Below are 22,338 nucleotides of genomic sequence, written 5' to 3'. Positions count from 1 at the left end.
TATCTCCAGGGAAGGGGCCTCAACCCCTCCCTGAGCAACCGGTTGCAGTGTTCCACCACCCTCACAGGAAAGAACTTCCTCATAATATCCAATCCAAATCTGCCCTTCTCCAGTTTGGAGCTATTGCCTCTCGTCCTGTCACTGCAGGCATTTGCAAACAGTCTCTCTCCATCCTTCCTGTAGGCCCCCTTCAGGTACTGGAAGGCTGCTATTAGGTCTCCCTGGAGCCTCCTCTTCTCCAGGCTGAACACTCCCAGCTGCCTCAGCCTGTCCTCTTAGTAGAGGTGCTCAAACCCCCTGAGCAATGAAACAATCAGGACAGTATTTGCTAATTTACAGCCAATTTAAGAACTAAATACAATTTTCCCATTCTCAGCAGAGTAATTCCAGATGCAGGAGAAAACTCTTAACAGTCCCAGGATTTTTCAAGAAGAGTACAGGATGTTGTTAGGTTTGTTTTTCTTAGAAACAATAAACTGAAAGCAAAGCTCTCCAGTATTTTTAAGCACTTACCAGATATTCAAAAACCAGAGTCAAAGACTTGTCTGTGTGCACAATATCATGTAAGGTAACAATGTTTGCATGCTTCAGATCTTTCAACAGTGACACTGCAAAAGAGAATTGCAAGCCCAAAATGAATGCAAAAGCCAAGAGCAGTAAATTCATTTCTAGCAAGTTCACACATGCAAGGTTTTGATTTTCAACTAAAAAAGCTGGTTTGAAGAACATCATGCAGATTAAGTTACTAAGAAAAGACTTTAATCAAAAGACCAAACAGATATTTGAGTAACAAACTGTAAATATCTCCTGAACTATGTACTTCAGGCAGAAGTAGTCATTTGTGAAAATGTATTCTGAAACACAGAGTGCAGTGGGTTGGAAGGGACTCTCGAAGGTCACCTTGCCCAACCCCCCTGCAGTGAGCAGGAGCACCTCTGACCAGACCAGATTGCTAAGGATCCCATCAAGTTTGACCTTGAATGTCTCCAGGGATGGGGCCTCAAACACATCTCTGAGCAACTTGTTCCCATGCTTCATCATTCTCATTGTGAAGAATGTCTTCCTAAGATGCAACCTAAATCTGCTCTGCTCCAGTTTCAAACCATTGCCCCTCGTCCTATCACTCCAAGCCCTTCTGAAGAGTCCCTCCCCAGCTGAAGATCCCCTTCAGATGCTGAAATTTAGCATTAAGGTCTCCCTGGAGCTTTCTCTTCTCCAGGCTGAGCATCCCCAACTCCCTCAGCCTCTGCTCCAGCCCCGTGATGATCTCTGTGGCCCTGAAAGCTACTCACTAATCCTAGCCAATCATCCCTTTCCAATACTGCACCTGAGAACACCGAAGTTTATGTTTACATAAAGTGAATACATTGTGAACATTAACTCTTAATACACCTAAAGTCTCACCAAAACTAACTGCCATTTCATTAATCTCCCACCTAGCCAAGCACCTACAGTATCAGAAAACCTGAGGCTCTTAGGAAGTGACCAAACCCCCGTCCCAGTGATCACCTTCTCGTATGGCTGTGCATGGTGCTCCCTCTTCATGCTCCAGGCGGATTTCTTTCAGAGCCACCAGGTTCTCTGTCAATTTACTTCTCCCCTTATAAACTGTAGCATAAGTACCCTACAGAATGAGAGAAGAAGGAAACTCACCCAAACTCTTCCTTCAGTGAAAGGAAAAGAGACACTTCTGTTTAATGGCTTTCATGAATGATTTTTAAGTTGTCTTCTTTTGATGTATGCTAAACCACAAATGTGTTTTGTAAGCACAGTTCTAATGACACAGAAGTCACAAGGGATGCACATGAACTCTACCTGGAAAGCCACACACTGCACAGCTACCAAAGAAGTCAGATCAGGTAGCATTAGGGTCACTAAGTTCACTGCTGGGATCATTTACCCTCCTGAAAGTCTCTGTTTGATTAAAACTAGCTCAGGTATCCCTGCAGTTATGCTTCTGAAGGCTGCAACCCCCAAGGAGGGGCAGTCATCACAGCTTCATTTTGGTTGAGGTAATGAACAGTAAGTATTATGGAGCTTTCTCAATTTTATTGTACTTTTCTTCCCTAGACAACAAGAGATTGAGAACTCTCTAGGCCTGCTGCATAAGGACAAGAAATTCTGACAAACCAGCAAGTAGGGACAACTAATCCCAGCAACTGCAAAGAGGAAGCACCAAAGTCACAGAAATTGCCCTAGGTTACAGCACACACCTGCTGGTGTCCACTGCAAGTGAGGTAATGTAAACCAGCAGCCATGACTTGATAGCTCCTACATTAACATCCTTCCAAAGACACACAACGTTCTGCTGTGTCCAGTGATCCACCTAACAAGTACTAGAGGCAAACCAAAAGATAAATGTATCTGGAAATGGAAGTGTTGCAAACTGAGGACTAACTGCAGGCCCATTCACAGCAGAGCTGATGAGCAGCCCTGCTTCCCTCTGCAACCACAGAATCACAAAATGGTAGGGGTTGGAAGGGACCTCTGGAAATCACTGAGTCCAACCCCTCTGACAGAGCAGGACCACCTAGGACAGGTCACACAGGAATGTGTCCAGTGGGGTTTGCAAAGTCTTCAGAGAAGGAGACTCCACAACCCCTCTGGGCAGCCCGTTCCAGTGCTCCAGCACCCCTCACAGTAAAGAAGTTTGTCCTCATGTTGTGGTGGAACTTCCTGTGTTCCAGTTTGCATCTGTTGCCCCTCATCCCATCACTGGGCACCCCTGACAAGAGCCTGGCCCCATCTTCTTGACACCCACCCTTAAAAGTTTTTGCAAACATTGCTGATTCCCCCTCAGCCTTCTCTTCTGCAGGCTAAACAGCCCCAGGACTCAGCCTTTCTTCATCAGACAGATGTTCCAGTCCCTTCATCACCCTCATAGCCCTCTGTTGGACTCTCTGAACTGGGGAGCCCATGTTCGGTGTGTCCCATTCCAGTATTCCTTGTCCATTTTTGGTCCTGTTGGACAACCTCAATCAAACTGGACTGGACTGACATCTGGCCCTTCCTGAACTGCATCATTTCTCTGAAGTCAGGTGCTGAATGGAGGTAGAGATGCCTACTGCTGCCCTCCCAGAAAGAAAGGCAAACTCAGTGTCACATCCTTCAACAGGCAGCTCCCAGCTCTGCAGGCTTCTCAACCAGAACACAGCTAGCTGCTGCCAGCTCCCTGCAAGTGCTGGCTTGTTCAGCCTGAGTGCTCCTCAATGCCTTAACTCACAGCAGGAGGACAGCAGACTTCACTGCTTTCATTATCTTCAGAGTAATTTTGACTCTCTGCACATGAAGCCAGATTATGTAAGATGGCCACAGATCACTGGCTAAGGAGTCTTGCTCTTCCCCAGCTCAGTGATGGTTTTCCTATGTAGTTTATGTGCACAGAACATTAGTGACCTAGTGAAGCACGATGATGTTTGGTTTGCTGAGAAGATAAATCCAATGGGCTATGGAGATGTTCAGTTAACACTTATGTAGAGTTTTCCATAAGACATTGGTACCAAAGCAGTAACCATTTCAAAGGAAAGCTATACATACCTCTCCAAGCTTTTCTAATTTGATATAGGTTTCCATTTTTCCAAATCCAATTTCTGACTGCAAGGAAAAGAAATGGAAAAATCAATCACTGAAACTGATCATTTTGTTTATACTTCATTTAATCAGCAAGCTAAACTTTGTTTCAGAAAAATACCTGACAGGACCTGACCAAACACTGCCCAAAGCTGCTGTTTTAAAAGCAATGACATAAAGGCTTTCCAGCACCCAAGCCTAATGCTCAGCCTGTTAGCCTACTGTGAATCCAAGGACTGAGTTACACTCAGACCAGAACTCCACTTTTGGACCCTCTCACTTTGCTCTCCCCCCCTCTTCTGATCTGATTGCTACTACTAGTCCAGCTTAAAGCATAGAAGTCATCTCCAACAATTCTATCCTTTCTCTTGCTCAGTAGAACCACATGATGCTGCCTCTTCCAAAACAACTGATCTGCTGTGCTCCAGATCTCAGCTCCATGTTCCCTCTCCCATTTTAACCTCTCAATATTTTCCAGTCTCAAACCCTGGCAGTAAAATCCTTACCTACCATTATTTCACAAGCTTCAGCTTTTGTCTCCATGATTTGTTTTTCATGACTCATAATTTCAAGTCTTTGTGCTATTTTACTTGGATCTATTCACCTTCTCTTCTTTGTCACCACTTCAGCTCTGCAGTGCAAGCCAGAACCCCTTGCCTACCTACAGAACATCTTTTTCTGAGCACTGAGAGAAGATTAAGTATTAAATATGAGAGAAGCTAGTGGACTTGAACAGGAAAAAAGCAATGACCTCAATTGCTCACTTCCTGTTCAAGCCCACTAGCTTCTCTCATATTTAATACTTATCTCTTACAATTATTTTCACCTCAGACCACTGTCAATTACACCAAAGCTGTATGTGTAAATAATGCTCAAAGCAGACATGGAAAACATGTCTATTTTTAAACCAAATCATCATGCACCTATAGCTTGGACCCTGTGAAAGCCCCAAATCCACAGGCTTCATGGGGTTTTGCTTTACTGACAACTGAATGTACACTAAGACAGAGAACCTAGGTTTTACCCCTTAGGATCATCTCCTCCCTCCATTTCCACAAACAGCTCTCCACTTGCTGTTTTTTTTTCTAAGGAATAATGGTTGGACCTCAGAGTAGCTCCAGCACCTATGTCCACAACAGAACATGTTGACTTGCTCCTAACAATCTGGTGGATATTCAAGCTGTGCATTATTGCATGGTAATAGTGTCACATGAGTACTGCTGACTGTATTAAGATTTGGCATCAACACAGCAGGAAGGTATAAGAAAGCTGGCTGAATAAGAAAAGTTGCATTAATACTTAATTTTCAGAACAAATGCATGAAATTGTATCTGAATTAAGTGCACGATTTTGTCTGTGAACATATTTGACATACCTAAGAGAAAAAAAGGGCACATAATTACATTATCAAAGTCTTAAAGCAGTTCTGCTGTATTAAATGTGTTAGAATTGCCATATTTTAAACAGGAATAAGGAGACTTTACCACCAAGCATGTTCAGGAGCCTGTTCAAGCCAAGATGTTTATCCCAAAATGCCAGCAGAGCTGGGATTTGACAACCCCTGTGAGATTCTAAGCATACCACTGACACAGGTACAGTGTTAGCAAAGAGCATTTTGACCTACTTAAACACATCTTGAAGTGAGTCTTAGACGGCATTAGAATTAAAAAGATAGGCTGCTTACTTTACAGGAGAAACTGAAGGAGAACTCATAACCACTGACCTTGTTATTGCCAGGCAGCCTGGAATACAACTTGGAAGTCTGACTTCTAAGGAACCTGAACACTGTTCATCAAGACTAATATCACCTTTAGAGAACAAAATCACACAGCATCTCCTGCACACAGAGGACAGATACTCTTCAACAACTGCCTTTCAATGGGTTTAATATTTTAATGACATTCTGGTTGCCTAGCATGCATAAGAAAAACAATGTTTATATTCCCTCAGACTAAGATCAACCTCATTTTTCCTTCGAAATCATTTCTGAATCACTCCTTTTTGGGGGTGAAATACCCATCTGTCTGTTTTGATTTAGACAGAAACACTGCTGCACAGTAGTTTTGGTCTCTTGCCTCCAATGGCTGGTGCTAAGAGTCACACCTATGCTACTGTGCATGCAATACATGTACACACAATTACTCTAAAAGCTCTTTATTTTCTTGCTTTTCAAAGAAAACCACCAGAACTGAAGTGGAACAGGTCCTCACTTGATACTTTTTATAGCCTTTTTTCCCCCTTTGATTCTTACTGAGCCTTGAAAAGAGACATGCCTTTGAAGCAGAGCACAATACTCATCTACTGTAATTAACAGACTGCTAGCAAGCTTGCAAAGACAATCTCAGAATATTAAGTCCTTGAATTTCTTCTTCTCAAAGCTTAGTTTGCAATCATGGAATGCCAGTGCAGTAAATGCAGGCCTGCATTACCACAGCACTGCTGGTAGGTTTCATTTTGCATTGTTAAGCCCTGAAAGCTGATTCCACACACACCCCATATTCATTAGAGGGCACTGTTTTTCTGTCTGTCTTCTCTAGAGAGAGCTTCAGCTGCTCTCAGGGTTCAACTTTAAAGGAGCCAAGGGGATTTAGAAATACAGGACAACATCCCCCCCTGCCTTCAAATACAATATTCCACTGCAAAGGTTCTACACAAAAGGTACTTCACCAGTGGCTGAGCAGAGAATCACAGAATGGCTTAGGGTGGAAGGGACCTTAGAGATCATCTATCTACATCTATCTACTCCAATCCCATGGGCAGGCCTGCCTCTCTACTAGACTTGGTTGCTCAAGGCCTCATCCAACCTGGCCTTGATCAACTTCAGGGAGTAGGCATCCACAAGCTCCCTGGGGCAGTCTACTCCAGAGTCTCACCGCCCTTGTACGAAAGAACTTCTTCCTAAGATCCAGGCTAACCCTACTCTCCCTCAGCTTCAAACCATTCCCCCTTGTCCTGTCTCTAGACACCCTCATGAAAATTCCCTCTGCAGCCCTCCTGTAGGATCCCTTCAGGCACTGGAAGGCAGTTCTAAGGTCCCCTTGGAGTCTTCTCCAGGCTGAACAACTTCAGCTCCCTCAGCCTATCCTCACAGCAGAGCTACTCCAGCCCTTGGATCATCTTTGCAGCCCTACTTTGGACTTGCTCTGAGAGTTCTGTGTTCTTCTTATGATGGGGACACCAGAATTAGACACAGTATTTGAGATGGAGTCTCACAAGATCAGGGTAAAAGAGAAGACTGGGGGAAGTCTATTCTTCAGTTCCAGTGCTGCATCAGCAGCTAAGCTGTTCATAAGCTACAGAATTCTGGCAGAAAGCTTTAAGCTTGCTCCATGATTATTATTACTTCCAGAGATTTAACCCAATCTTTCCTTCTCTTTTAATACTGTTCCTGTAAAAGGTGACATGCAGCTCAGAGCTTCAGCCTAGAACACTAAACTGTTGGCTTTTTCCCAGGGGTTGGCTTCGCAAGGCAGATGTGTTACACTTACCAGTGATGCCCTCCGAGAACGTCGACTCATGGGCTGGTCAAAGGGGGGGCTGTTGATCTGCAGCTTTTCCAGGTAGCCATCAGGTATCCTGATGTCAGCAGGCAGGGACAGGCGCTTGTTCAAATCCTGCAGGAGAGAAGGGCACAAAAAGAGAAGGTCAAGCACAGCTCAGAACTTCCTGACAAATCTTAACACCCATACTGTTACTGGTTTAAGCTTGAGGAGGGCAGATTGTGACTGGAGATTAGAAAGAAATTCTTTCCAGTGAGGGTGGGGAGAGACTGGAATAAGTTGCCCAGGAAGGCTGTGGGTGCCCCCTCCCTGGAGGTGTTCAAGACCAGGCTGGATGAGGTCTTGAGCAACCTGGGCTGGTGGGAGGTGTCCCTGCCTATAGCAGGGGGGCTGAAACTAAATGATCTTCAAGGTCCCTTCCAGCCCAAACCATTCTATGAATCTATGAACCACCACAGAGATAAAAGAGCAATACATCCAGACTCACAACAAATGGGAAGCAATTTCCAAAGCATCAGGAGCTGTATCTTGGTTAAGGGAGTTTATCCAGGTAAATCACACTCTATCAAACTACAAAATCCACTCCCACAGATTCTACCCTGAAGTCAGGATACCTCTGGAACCACCAAAGTTTTCACACTTCTTTCCAACAGAAGAGGGCAACTCCAGATTTCTGCTGGTGGACCTCAGATTTAATCAATACTGACCTGAGGGCTGTAAGCTCTTCTTGATGTTACCCTATCCTGCCTTACCTACCACATCTCCAGCTCTGTGTTCTGGGCATCCTGAGTTAACCTCAATGCTGGCAGCTACACTGGGTTCCCCTCAGGCTTGGCCATGTGTTCCTACTTGTGTCTTTGCAGCAGCAGCTTTGAACTATTTCAGCATGCTAAATCATCAAGAAACTATCTCAGGCGAAGTGCACAGCTTCCTGCCAGCTTTGTGCTCCAAACAGGTTCAGTGTAAGGTCAGACAAGCTCACAGCCTCAACAGAGGGCAAGAGAGGCAGCAGAGCAAGCCTGGGAAGCCAGCAGCTAAATTGGCTTAGTCTGCTAAAGAACTGGATCATCAGATTTTTCATGACCTGAGATCTTGGTTGGACAGCCTGCTAAGCCTTCAATGTTGATAATGTATTTGAACCTTGGATATGCACAATCTGTGCACATGCCTGCAGCAATGTCTGAGCAAAAAAACATCAGTTAAAAAGAGGTACTCAAAAATAATGTGATTTGGCTAGTAGCTGAATTTCAGGTAGGTCCTAATATGGATTGCCCAGACAACTCATCTACATATGGCCACTGGGTACAGGCAGAAGGTTTTGGAGAGATGCCAAGGAAGCTTTAACTTCTGGCAGCTGACCCTCCTGTTTTCCTTTCACTTCTCACACCTCCTTAGCCCCAGAGCACAAAACTCTTGTTACTCTGCTGCCCAACATCAGCTTCTTTGCCTAACTGCAAAAAAATCAGTGTCTGTGCTTCTGATTTTGCACAGAACTTTGAAATTGTCATTAAACAAAAGCAGGGCTGCTCTTTGGCTAGCAGCTTGAAGTTCAATTAGAAGAAAACAAAAGGCTGCCTCTGTTATGGCAGCTTCCTATTTCTTCACTCATTTTCAGCTTGGGGATTTCAGATTTTCCCTCAAAATTGGCAATTTTCAAACTGCCTGAGTGGAGGAATTAGCTAATTATAATGGGAGCTAGCAGTAAGCCCTATGGTATACCAGCATTTGGCTGTGCTGCACTGTTAACCAAGGCAAGACTTCTTGTTTAAAACCACATGTTGCAATTGTTACTTACCAGTCAGAAGCCTTTCATGACAGAAATCTTTGAAAGGCTACATATAAAGTTGCATATATAAAGTCACATACACAAAATCATCTTTTTTATTGTAATTGTCCCTTCCCTAACTGCCTAAAATAGGCAAAATTAAAGAAAGTTGTTCAGACTGCAAAGTCAAATACCTGAAAGGCAGAAATGAGTGCATCCCCTTTGCCTGTACTACCTTAATCCCCCCCCTGGTTTTGCAATAATGGAAGCAAACACCTCTTGGGAAAAGAACGGAGTCATAATTAAATGCTACACAGCAACATGAAAGGGGATTCATTAGATGTGCATAAGAGAAATAAACACATTTCCTAGTGGCTAAATAGAAAAACTGGAAGCTGAAATTACATGAGTTTGATACAGCTGAAAACCCCCAATTAATTTAAGTGAGATTATGTTACAAAGGAAAGCAAGAACCCTACCACAGAATCACAGAGTGCTGGGGGCTGGGACGCCAAAACCTCATCTAGTCCAACAGCCCTGCCAGAGCAGGACCACACCAACCAGTTCTGAGCCTTGAGTGCTCAAGGCTGAGCACTCTGTTGACACTTTAGGCAACCTGCTCAGCTGATGACAACAGACTTACTCACAGATACACAGAATGGTTTGGGTAGGAAGGAACCTTAAGGATCTTCTAGTTCCAACCCCTCTGGCACTGGCAGGGACACCTTCACTAGACCAGATTGCTCAAGGCCTTATGCAACCAGGCCTTGAATGTCTCTGGGGAGAGGGCATCCACAAGCTTCCTGGGCAAGCTGTTCCAGTGTCTCACCACCCTCACTAGAAAGAATTTCTCTTCTCTGGGCAACCAGCCAAGCCTGTACCCGGATGTACACTTGCTTCATGCTCCCCTGGGATGCAGACAAGATGGAAGGATAGTGAGGAGACTTGTGGGTGGAGGTAATGACAGTTCAGCAGAGAAAGTGAAAGCTGTGTGCCCAAGTGGAGTGGAAAAGGGAACTGACTAATTGGCAGGCAGGTGCTCAGCTGCTTGCTGGAAAGCTGGACCTCAGTGTGCCCAGCAGTGGCTTGGGAAGCAGAAGTCAAATGCAAAAGCCAGGGACGTCCTCTCCTCCTTCCCCTCAGCTTTTATTGCTGAACACCACATCACAGGGTCCAGAACAGCCCTTTGACCAGCCCAAAGTGGCTGTCAAGCCTGGGGGAAGCCTTTAAGGAGTAACTGGCCTTACACAACCCCAGGCTTTGTATGCTCTTAGATAGATGCATCTCTGCACCCTCATGCTGCTAGTGCAGCCATCCCAAAGTCAACTTATCATAGAATGATTTGGGCTGGAAGGGACCTTAAAGACCACCCAGTTCCAATCCTGCTGTGGGCAGGGACACCATGCACTTGACCAGGTTGCTCAAAGCCTCGTCCAGCCTGGCCTTGAACACCTCCAGTGAGGGAGCATCCACAACCTCCCTGGGCAACCTGTTCCAGTGTCTCCCCACCCTCACTGGAAAGAATCTCTTTCTGGAAAGCCTGCTACTGCTGCTGCAGCAGCAGCAAACTCACTCTTCTGAGCCCCATGGCTGGCTGCTGCTTTGGCACAATGCCTGGCGGGAGTGTAAGCACCGGCAGGAAACTGCTGGTTTTAAAAAAGCATTTCTAATTCTCATAAGTCTCTGTGGAATTCTCTGAAACAATGAAAAAGACACTTTCTGGACAGAGGACTTTGTCCCACTAATTCCAATGACCAACTGAATCTGATGGTGTGTTAGCAGCTATCAGAAAAAAAAACCCCAAACCACAAAGTAAAAAAAAAACCAACACAACCAACAAACCTTAAATCAAGGAAGATGACTAAACCCAAGAAAGCTTTTCATAGAACCAACAAGGTTGGAAAAGACCTCAGAGATCATCAAGTCCAACCTATTACCTAATACCTAAAACCTCCTGACAACTAAACCACGGCTTCAAGTAGCACATCCAATCCCCTCTTGAACACCTCCAGGGATGGTGACTCCATTACCTCCCTGGGCAGCACATTCCAATGGCCAAACTCTCTTTCTGGGAAGAACTTTCTCCTCACCTCCAGCCTAAACTTCCCCTGGCACAGCTTCAGACTGTGTCCTCTTGTTCTGGTGCTGGTTGCCTGGGAAAAGAGAGCAACCCCTCCTGGCTACAACCTCCCTTCAGGTAGTTGTAGAGAGCAAGAAGGTCTCCCCTGAGCCTCCTCTTCTCCAGGCTAAGCAACTCCAGCTCCCTCAGCCTCTCCTCACAGGATTGTGCTCCAGACCTTGCCCCAGCCTCATTGTCCTTCTTTGGACACATTCAAATATCTCAATGTCCTTCTTAAATTGAGGAGCCCAGAACTGGACACAGTACCCAAGGTGTTGCCTAACCAGTGCTGAGTAGAGGGCAGAATGACTTCCCTGCTCCTGCTGGCCACACTGTTCCTGATGCAGGTCAGGATGCCCTTGGCCTTCTTGGCCACCTGGGCACACTGCTGGCTCATGTAATGCTAATTTTTAGCAGGCTGTTAAAAATGCAGGCTGGAACAAGAGCCTGTTAAAATGCTGCTTTAAGAAGCAATAAGGAAGCATGGAAAATGAATGCCAGGACTGATAATTTTCCCTATGATCTTCAGTCCTTGCTATTTAAGATTTGGAGCTTGTCAGCCCAAGAGTCAAATGTCCATTTTCCCCACGGATGGATTTTTGCATGCTTTTGATGAATCTTTTAAATGTTTGTTGTCTTTTTTTTTGGTAAAGAAAAATCAGAGTAACTGATACCAAAGTAACTGGTAAATCAGACCAACTCCCTCTGCTATCTTATGGATCTTTTTTACCCAGAACAGGTGCTTAAGCGAACCCTAAACTATGCAGAGGGAATCTGGGTGCATTCCCTTGGGATTCCTAACAACCAATGCTTTCCTGGAATGGCAAACCTTAGCTTGCAGGCACAAAGGACTGCAGGCAAAACAAGTATCTTTTAGAAAATTAAAATCCTACTGTTTTCTTCTATGTCACTTAAGATTTATTTTCCCAGTAACTTTAACATATGACAAAGCTCTTGACAATTCATAACGCTCTCTGGTTTGAGTCGTTTATGGTTATCTTCAGGGCCAGCTTGCAAGAAAAATCTATCAGAAGATGCAGTTAAGTGCTCAAATGCCTACACTGCATCTTGCTAATGAGATGGTTTTTTGATCCAGTTTTTCAGAGTATTTTCTGCAGGCACCATTTGCTTTGCTAGGGTAACCAGCATGCTTGTGGCATTTCCCCAGCTCCTTCTACAACTTAAAAGCACATATTCTACCCTCATGGGCAATGCTTATTCTCACCCTTGCCTTATTACTGGTATTACTGGCAGAGATATGTATACTATTTTAATAATTTGCCTGAAATGAGGCTCACATTTGTCTTGCTCTGCCTGATGCCAGATAAAACATGCAGGAACTTGTGGCATGAATATCACTTTGTTTTCTGGGCAGATAACTAGTCCAACTCTTGCTCATGTCTGCAGCTACACCATGTCCATCAGCACCACATCTCTGCCTCTTGGAAACGCCTCTAGAGATGGGGATTCAACCACTTCCCTGAGGAGTCTGTTCCAGTCATGGAGAGCCCCTTCAGCAAACGAGTTTCTTCTTTTGAGCTTTTCTTCTGTCTGCCTGGCTGCCAACCACACTGCTGTAACTTGATGTGGATGTTCTGTCAACCATCAACTGCTTACATGAGAAACAGAGGCAGATGTTTCAACCTAAATCCTGCAGGTGCTGTGAGTTATAGATTCATTGAATGGTTTGGGTTGGAAAGGACCTCAAAGATCCTCCAGTTCGAACCCCCCTGCCACATGCAGGAGCATCTTCCACTAGACCACGCTGCACAAGTTCTTACACCCAACCTGGCCTTGAACACCTCCAGGGAGGAGGCATCCACAGCCTCCCCGGGCAACCTGTTCCAGCATCTCCCCATCCTCACTGGAAGGAATTTCTTCCTCATCTCCAGTCTCAATCTGACCTCCTCAAGCTTCAATCCATTCCCTCTCATCCTACAAGCCCTTGCTAAAAGTCCCTCCCCAGCTTTCTTGTAGGCCCCTGCAGGTACTGGAATAGAGCAAGGTTAACATTTTAAGTAAACAAGAATGCCTTCCAAAAAACCTCAGATTAAAAATAAAATAGATTAAAAAAATATCAAAGCATTTCCTGCTTCTCATACATGGTCTGAGGTAAAAACTAAAAATCCCAACAGTTTTGATTCCTTTATCTCTTTCTTTCTTTCTCTGGATGGCCCAAAACCCTGTTGTTACACACCAGCTTCCTGACTTGCCAGCCAGAGTGGAACACTCACAAGTGTTTCATACTAGAATTCTGTTACCACATTCTTTCAATAACTCTATTCCTCTGCTACCTCTCCTTTTCTCATCTACTGTTCTCCCTAATATAAACTTACCAGCTATTTCTGTTTGCTTGACTTGGCCCACAGTGTGACACGGCCTCATTCCTGGTCAAGAGACCTATTTTCCCTTTCTCTGAAACCCCATCCACAAGCACATTTTTTTTCCACAGAATGAACCTATTCTCATTTGTGAAAACATCATTAACTTTTTGCACTTTAAGTCAAATATTAAGATAAATATTAAGATGAATAACTTCTGGTTTACCTCAACACTACACACTTCAGTAAATCTTCCCTGAAGTAAAATAAAGGTGATCTGAACTCAGGATGTAGACTATTTGAACTCTACATGTTAAAGCTGCCTTAAAAAGAAGCCATTTGAAATGTTTATGCTTTTTGCTCTGTCTTCTAATGACTCCAGGCATTGTGTTTCTTCATTTGTAGAGCACATTTAAGACAATAAACACCAAGTCTTTTTCACCCAGCAGAATAACAATAATCAAGAAGAAAAAAAATATAAGCAGAAAATTGCCCGAGGGAAGGTTTTTTTTTTTTGAGGTCTTCCAATTCTCACCCAACTACAAAGAGAAGCAAAACTGAGACCTCTTTTATTTTCCTCCTTTAACAAACGTGCCAATTTGCAGACTGTTTCTTTCTTGCTGCAGTAGCAACAATAAGTCGTTTGCAAATCTATTGGGCAACAAATGCCATTGATCTTTCAACTGCTAGGCTGTTCCAGGCAGCTACTGCACTCACAATTGCAGCAAGAGAAGAAAGATTTGGGCTACTGCCAGTGAAGCAGGAGGAGGCAAGGAAAAGGGCAATCTTGTAGTACCAAATGCCTCTTTACAAAAACTGCAAGGGAAAAAGAATTATAACATCCTCCTTAGTGCACCATAGCTGACTGTTAGTTTAGCTAAATCAAACAGTCAAGCAATCTCCTAACCTGCTATTTAATTGTCTGTGGCCAGAGGTTCCCACAGCCTTTTGGGGAACGGGATCTAAGCTCATGGTACAGTGATGTGGTGTAAGAAAAGTCAACTGGCCAAAACCCAGCCCTTCAAAACAAGATTAATTGTGCCCTGAGAGCTCTTCAGGGCCAAGGCTGAATAAGGCCTGGAGCAACCTGGTCTAGTGGAAGGTGTTCCTGCCCATGGCAGGAGGGGGATGGAACTAGATGATCTTTAAGATCCCTTTCAACCCAAAGTGTTCTACCAATCTGCTGATGCAAAGTTTCAGAGGGAAGATGGCTCTGTCAGGAGCAGGTAGTCAGCACATGACACAAACCACACAGCCAAGCTGCATCATTGGGTATCAGTTCTTATTGCTTTGGTTCTTCTGTTTATTGATGTCACATCTCCAAAACAACTATTGTTTCAGGTGGGAATGGAATGGAATGGAATGGAACGGAATAGACCAAGTTACAGAATACAGAATTAACCAGGTTGGAAGAGACCTTTGAGATCATCCAGTCAACCCATCACCCAGCACCATCTAATCAACTAAACCATGGCACCAAGTGCCTCATCCACTCTCTTTTTAAACACCTCCAGTGATGGTGACTCCACCACCTCCCTGGGCAGCACATTCCAATGGCCAATCACTCCTTCTGTGAAGAACTTCTTCCTAACATGTGTACCCATTATATGGCAGCTGAAATTTCAGCTTCTCTTGTAAGAGAAATGTTGCTACAGTCTCACAATGACAAAGAACTGTTATTCCAAGTCTACAAACAGTCTGACAGCCCAAACAATCCACTGCAGATGAAATGAAATCTCTTTGCTCTTAGCCTTCTCACCAATTTCAGCCAGCACCAGGGAGACGTGTCAGCTGCAGCCACAAGCTGTTCACTACCAAGCCACAGTGCTTTTATTCACTGGGGAATGCTAAATGTGACCTCAGATCTATTTCATATAAGCCTCTGCACAACACAGCTCCACTTCAGGATATGCTTGTTATAAGAGGGTTACAAAAACACACCTTAAAATCCACTTTTGATAGCATTCTGGTGTATTTTAAATGAAGGTGTGGAGAGTGTGCTACCTGCTTATACACAAACCAAGGTAATTGGGAAAGGCTTGCTTATGCCAGTGAGAATTTAAACATTCTAGTAAACAACCTTATGTGCATGTCCTCACTGTAGCATTTCAGTCTCAAATAGCAAGTGAAGGTTTTGCCTTATCAAATTTCAGTGCATTTTTGTCAAATGACAGCACTCTTGAAGCCAACTGGATCCCCTACAGAATTATGACATAGAACAAGACTGCCAGAGGCAGAAGCAAATAGAAGATGACTACAACAACCACCAAACCTCAAATCAGAGAATATGTTTATAGAGAGTTTTGTTGCTTGATTAAAGCCCTGTAGACCTCTGAGGTCTTAAAGCCAAACACCAGCATGCATATTTATCAAAAAAAGCCTACAGCATCCTTGCAGAATGCTGTTTTGCCACCTCCATAAATAAGCCTCAATTACTGCAACCAAAAAGACCATTTTAACAGCTGGGGTGAGCTGCCTGCACCAGTTCCCCTTAGTAAACCCGTCATCATTCCCCCACTCAACTGATTTCACTGTGATTCACACAGTGCACCTTCTTCTGCCATTGCAGATCTCTTCAGGTGACCACATGCACAGAAGAGACTATCAGCAGAAAAGCTATGCATTTTCAGCAGGTGCAGAGCAGGAAAGGAGATGAACCAGAACAAGAGGACACAGCCTCAAGCTGCACCGGGGGAGGTTTAGGCTGGAGGTTAGGAAGAAATTCTTCACAGAAAGAGATTGGCCATTGGAATAGGCTGCCCATGGAGGTGGTGGAGTCACCATCACTGGAGGTGTTTAAAAAGAGACTGCATGGGGTGCTTGGTGCCATGGTTTGGTTGATTAGATAGTGTTGGATGATAGGTTGGACTTGATGCAAAGGTCTCTTCCAACCTGGTTAATCCTATTCTATTCTATATAAGGCAGAAAGAGTTCTGCAGCTGCCAAGCCAAACACAGGAGGAAGAACCTTTGCACTGTGCACTGATGCCTGCTGTGCATCCAAAGAACTCTCTTGAGTGGCAAGAGTTGTAGGGCTGAATGCTCAGCCCTTCTTTGATACAGTGCTTCCTGCCTCCAAAACTGAGAGGAGAAAGTACTGTACTGATCAAATCCTGGGCCAGCATTGCCCTTCAGTCTGCTGTTCAAGAGTGTGCACAACTGAATGGAGCCAAGGGTGCTGTATTTGCACACTTGAATGGGGACCTACCAACCACATTCTCACCTGAAGCCTACAAACAGAAAAAATCTTTGCACTGTATCAAGTTGAAACATGAGTTTTGTGGAGTTTCCTCTCAAAAAGGTACACTTGCCCAGGTGGATCAACAGCAGATTGTGTAACTAGGGCTGTGTCAAAGCTCTCAAACCACTCACACCCCTGGTAAGAGTGCAGCTCACTAACTACTTATTTCTCATCTACTCTTTCTTTTGGAAGGTGACCAGTACAAGACACCAATGACTACAGGACAACTTCATGGCTTTTGTAATTCCCTCTGTTCAGCTAAAAGCAGTAACCCTGCAGCTAATGCTCCCAGGGGAGGATGATACCCTATGGCAGTGTGGTAGGAGCAGCCTGATCTGGACCAGGCTCCTATCACTAATGTGACAGTCAGATGGATAAGAACTGTTTCTCAGGATAAAATATCTGGGAAACAGGCTGGTGAACAGTGGGTTATGGCCCTCTGCCAGTTCACATGTGAAGATAGCTTACAGACCTTGGACTTCTGGGAAAGGGAAACAGATGTTTCAATTTGCACAGGCTGTATCTCCCTATTTTTTATCCACCAGAGTTCTTAATGAAGCATTCATTATCTGGTGCATGGCACAGGGCCCCCAGTGAACACTTATGGCTCGAAACATGAATTTATATTAATGCATTACTGCCTGTGTCTTCTTCTCCAGCAAATCAAAGTCCAAATGCTTTAAGCTGTTTCTCCATGATTTGCAGAAGTGTTCCTCATTACATGATTAAAGCACTGCACTTAAAATACAGGCACACACATCTTTATTCTTAGGCTGTGCTGCTTCTGGTGCCTGGGAAAGAGAAACAAATTCTTCTCTGCATCTGTTTTGATAAACAGTCTTACTGATTTACTCAGCAATCATTAATATTAGCATGAGATTAGCAGAGATTTTAATTAAAGCCTAACAGCTGTTTGAAGGCAGATTCCTCACACAATAGATGCTCTCACCTACTGTCGGCGTGGCTCCTGAAGGAGGGGAAGGAAGGAGGAGGGACTGCAGGGCAGGGATTGCCTCCCATGCTGGTCTACGTTTTAAGTCACTTGGGGAGGGGATGACAGATTGAAAGCTGGTGACAGTGGCTGCTGCTGTGGATGGAAAATGCTCACCCCAGCAGATTTTTCACTGCAGAGAAGGATTCTTTCTCACTGCAGCATCACTACTTCCTACCTAAAATGCTTCATGTTTAGGTTACACTGCTGGATGATGATTTCCTACACACATCAGGTCACTAAAGGGTGGTGAAATTGAAACTTTTTATTGCTGTGGAGATTCTGCAACAAACACCACATTTTCCAGTTGCACCTCCATTGTCTGGTTTGCATTTCTCTATCTTCCCAGATATCCCTACATGAAATTTTTTGAAGAGTAAGTTTTCTTTCCCCAAAAAAGAATTCATATACTCTGGACAAAAGCATCTGTCTGCTCTTTGACAACAGGACAATTTCATTTGTAGCCCTGAATTACTTAATGATCACAGAGAAAACATCTTTATTATCAAGTTTATGTTATGAAGTTCTTTACAATGAGAGTGGTAAAATACTGGAACAGGTTGCCCAGGGATGTGGTTGAGGCCCCATCCCTGGAGACATTCAAGATCAGACTTGATATGGCCCTGGGCAGCCTGATCTAGTTGGAAGTGTCCCTGCTGACTGCAGAGGGGGTGGACAAGATGACCTTTGAGGGTCCCTTCTAACCCAAAGCAATTTACTGCAGTGGGGATGGACACCAAGAATCAAAATGTGTATTTTGATGAGCAAAATATTACAGGGCCATTAATATTCAGGGAATTAATATTCAGCATGGGCAATTAGCACTTTGATTACAGGTTTTAGCAAGCAGTTTTCAAATGGGAGATTTTTAGAAGGGAGTTCAAGCTGAGCATGGAAATGGTGGCTGTGCACACAAAGTGCTTACAAGTAAGGACTGTTTCAAGGTTTCAGCTTTCCCTTCAAAACAAATAAGATCTTCTGTCAATTCAGCAGAGAGAAACACATGCACACAGCCAAGAAAAGATGCACAAAAATATTACAAACCCCCTGAATATTGCCCAAGCTAAAGAGAAAAAAGGACAGTCAGTGGGACAGGCACATCCATCTTCATGACAAATACAGCTTTATTGGATGTATCCAACTCTGTTTAATCAAATATGTTCTACAATGGATTTCAGGTGTGACTAATGACTTCAGCAGACTGCAGCACAAACATCCTCTCTCACACACACTCTAATTTACTCCAACCTGCATGTACAGCATACAGCTATAACTCATCCTCAATGAAGAGAATACAGCCTCAGGCTGTCCAATGGTGTCTAGAGATGACAGATTGTCACAAAGCAGCAACATAAAACTAAAATAATAGGAGCTAACTTCACAACAAAGGTTGTTTATTCCTCTTTATGTAACCACATTACTACTATTCAACTAGCCAGTTACATGGCACAAATCACCCATGGCACACAGGCAAGATTTGGTATAGGCAGAAATCTCTATTTGGTTCTCTCAAAGGCTAAGGAAGCAAAACACTCCCATTCCACACACAGCAAATCCAGTAAAGTCTGGTTTGCCATCTTGAGATTCAGCTCAGGCTGGGCTGTTTGATAGAGGTGGCCTCCTTCCTAGCAGTGGATACATTAAGAATCTCTCCTGATGCAAAGCTTTTTTTCATAGAAATCAATAGAAAATTAGCATCTGAGATTTCTGTATCTGCCAAAACTGACAGAAAATGACCCAGAGGAAAAACAGGAGGAGGGAAACACAGGCAGATGTTGTAATCTCTGAAGGCCTTTTCACTTAGGAAACCAAAAACTTGACTGAAAAACTAGTAGGAAGATATTTTAACCAAAGCTACAAAGAGTGTCATTACTTCCCCCCCCCCCCCCCCCGGGATGCATAAAGAGGTTAAACCTCCAGAGTTTACTATCTCTCAGTGACAGCATTCCTAAAATTCTGCAGTGGAAGACACAGACATTATCTTGAACCCTTATTGGAGAAGTCACCATGTCAATACTGAAGCAATCTGGGAGAAATGTTACCATTTTCACAGAACATCCAGGACTAGCTGCCAAAAATGAGTGCTCTTGTTGTCTGAGCCAGTCAATGAAGAAATAATGTTCATTTCAACAATCACAAGCAAGAATTTGGAATTTGGAGGAAAATGAGACAATTGGATAAACAGAACTGAGATAAAAGCTTCCCAAAGCAACAGTATTAAAGTTGTTTCACAATGGAAGAGGAGAGTGAAATATGCTTTTATTTGCCACCTTTGAAAAACTCCACAGGAATTTTCTGAACTTTAATCACAGAATTGTTGGGGTTGGAAAGGACCTCAAGGATCATCCAGTTCCAACTCCACCGCCACGGGCAGGGACTCCTCACACTAGACCAGGTTGCTCAGAGCCACATTCAGCCTGACCTTAAAAACCTCCAGGCATGAAGCTTCCACCACCTCCCTGGGCAACCTGTGCCAGTCTCTCACCACCCTCATGGGGAAGAACTTCTTCCCAACATCCAATCTGAATCTTCCCATTTCTAGTTTTGCTCCATTCCCCACAGTCCTATCACTCCCTGACATGCTAAAAAGTCCCTCCCCAGCTTTCTTGTAGCCCCTTTCAGATACTGGAAGGCCACAATTAGGTCTCCTTGGAGCCTTCTCCAGACTGAACAGCCCCAACTCCCTCAGTCTGTCCCCACAGCAGAGGTGCTCCAGCCCTCTGCTCATCCTCATGGCCCTTCTCTGGACACCTTCCAGCACCTCCAGATCCTTCCTGTAAGAGGGGCTCCAGAACTGGACACAGTACTCCTGAGTTCTTTTTCTAAGTTCTCTCAGTTTCTTGAACCCTGCTCTAAAAGACAATCTTTTAATGGTTCCTAGCCCCCCCAAGAAGGCACATTTCCATTTCAGTTAATTCTGTATCATTACATCCTTGTTGGTTTTTTTTTCCCCTGTTCTAGGTGCACATTTCCAAATGCAGATAATGCACAAAATTTTATGATGTTTTAAGATCACTTCCTTGATTTTTAGTTTCACCAGCATACATCCTGAAGTGCAGGTTTTTCACAAAGGCCTTTTTTTAACACCCCCCCCCCCCCCCCCCCGCTTTATGTTCAGCATCCTGTAAACATCAATAGAGCCCCTTAGTTCGCCCAAGGAAATGGTTTAGCACTCTTTAGATCAAACCTGAGATTAACATACAAATTTAGGAACTTGAAGACAAAATCCCCCCAGGTGCAAGAATCTATATAAATAATTGATACAGCTAATTCACAAGTTCTTGGAACCACACCAGCACTGCATGCTTGGAGTCTTGACATTCCAAGCATAACGGAACGCCTCCCAAATAAAAAGATTCTGGCACGTACACCCTGCTGTAACTGATCCAGATCTCTTCCCCCAATCCTCTATTTGATATCAGGCTTTGAGTGAAGATTTAGAAGCCCACAAACTATGCATCTTGGTATGCATGCTAGAAAGCATGCAAGTAGAAAGTTCTGCCTGCTTCTGTAACAAAGGCATCATTATAGCTGTAACTTTTTTACACTTGAGAAACAGGGAAGTGCTCTGTTTTTCTTCGCCAAGGGAAATGACAACAAAGCCAGCACAAGGGTGGCTAGTGTTCATAATGAGACTCATAAATAAAGGAAATTATGTGCACAGTTATTCAGAAGGTACTTTTCCTCCTTTTGTTTATCATCCTGCAAAGTTCCGTTCATTAAAAAACAGGAAGAGAGGGAAAGGGTGAAGCAGTCAGGACCTCTGCTGCTGCACCATCAGTCTTACACAGATTAGAAAAGAGTCTTAAGGAAAAAATGTCTACACAGTCTGTCTTCTTCACTAGACTGAACTGCAAACAATGTGACAGAAAGATATTTGTATCTTGAGGCAGTTCAGCCTGGAGAAGAGAAGGCTCTGGGGAGACCTCACAGCAGCCTTCCAGTACCTGAAAGGGGCCCAAAGAAAGATGCGGAGGGACTTTTTACAAGGGCTTGTAGTGGTAGGACAAGAGAGAATGGATTGAAGCTTGAGGAGGGCAGATTTAGACTGGAAGTTAGGAAGAAATTCTTTATAGTTATGGGTGGTGAGACACTGGAGTAAGCTGCCCAGGAAAATGGTAGATGTCCCCTCCCTGGAGGTGTTCAAAGCCAGGCTGGATGAGGCCTTGAGCAACCTGGGCTGGTGGGAGGTGTCCCTGCCCACAGCAGGGGCATTTGAACTAGATGATCTTCAAGGTCCCTTCCAACCCAACCCAATCTATGAATCTATGAATACACCACCCTTAAATTATTCCTTAAACCTCTAAGTCACAAAATATATTTAGATTTTTAACAGTAACAGCTCAAAAGCAATGCTAGACAGCCACCTGATCTCTGCGTGACAGAGGAAGACTGAAACGTGAGTAACCATAAAATATGGAATCAACATGAAATATGCCAGCAAGGTTACAGTTAATTGAGAAGACAACTAGTTGTAACAAGCAATTAAAGCAAGTCTTGTCAGTTGAAATGATCCCTCTATGGAAAGCACATTACCTCCATCGAGATTCGTCTGTGTATCCGGTTTCTGAGACAAACTCCTGTGGGAGACTGAACTTCGTCAGAGGACGTTCCAGAAGCTTGGTCACTTTCACCATCTGACCCCATTTTCAGATTTTCATGAACAATATCTTCAAAAACAGTCCAAAGAATTGAAAGCAGTTAATCAGTGTTCCAATAAGCATCTCTCAATCAATGATAAACAAGGCTACCATTAGTGTGCACTGGGCTACATGGCAGAGTCCAAGACCCATCACAATCATGGCAGTCTGGATACATTTTTTGTGGCTCAA

General features: G+C 44.0%; 1 protein-coding gene across 2 annotated transcripts in view; it reads right to left on the bottom strand.

Moving 5' to 3' along the window:
- Window positions 1-22,338, bottom strand: part of CDK17 (cyclin dependent kinase 17) — a 96,494-nt gene that overhangs the window by 13,199 nt on the left and 60,957 nt on the right. For both annotated transcript variants that reach the window (XM_068142779.1, XM_068142780.1), the window contains 5 exons: window positions 22,043-22,176; window positions 7,059-7,184; window positions 3,538-3,594; window positions 1,510-1,624; window positions 514-608 (listed from right to left, as the gene is read on the bottom strand). In XM_068142779.1, the coding sequence (XP_067998880.1) occupies window positions 514-608; window positions 1,510-1,624; window positions 3,538-3,594; window positions 7,059-7,184; window positions 22,043-22,176 (527 nt within the window). The remainder of the gene's footprint in view (window positions 1-513; window positions 609-1,509; window positions 1,625-3,537; window positions 3,595-7,058; window positions 7,185-22,042; window positions 22,177-22,338) is intronic.

Source organism: Melanerpes formicivorus, unplaced genomic scaffold (assembly GCF_026170545.1).
Source record: "Melanerpes formicivorus ecotype bairdi unplaced genomic scaffold, bMelFor1.0.p_v2 SCAF_8, whole genome shotgun sequence".
NCBI classification, from domain to species: Eukaryota; Metazoa; Chordata; class Aves; order Piciformes; family Picidae; genus Melanerpes; species Melanerpes formicivorus.
This window is presented reverse-complemented; position numbering and strand designations above follow the sequence as displayed.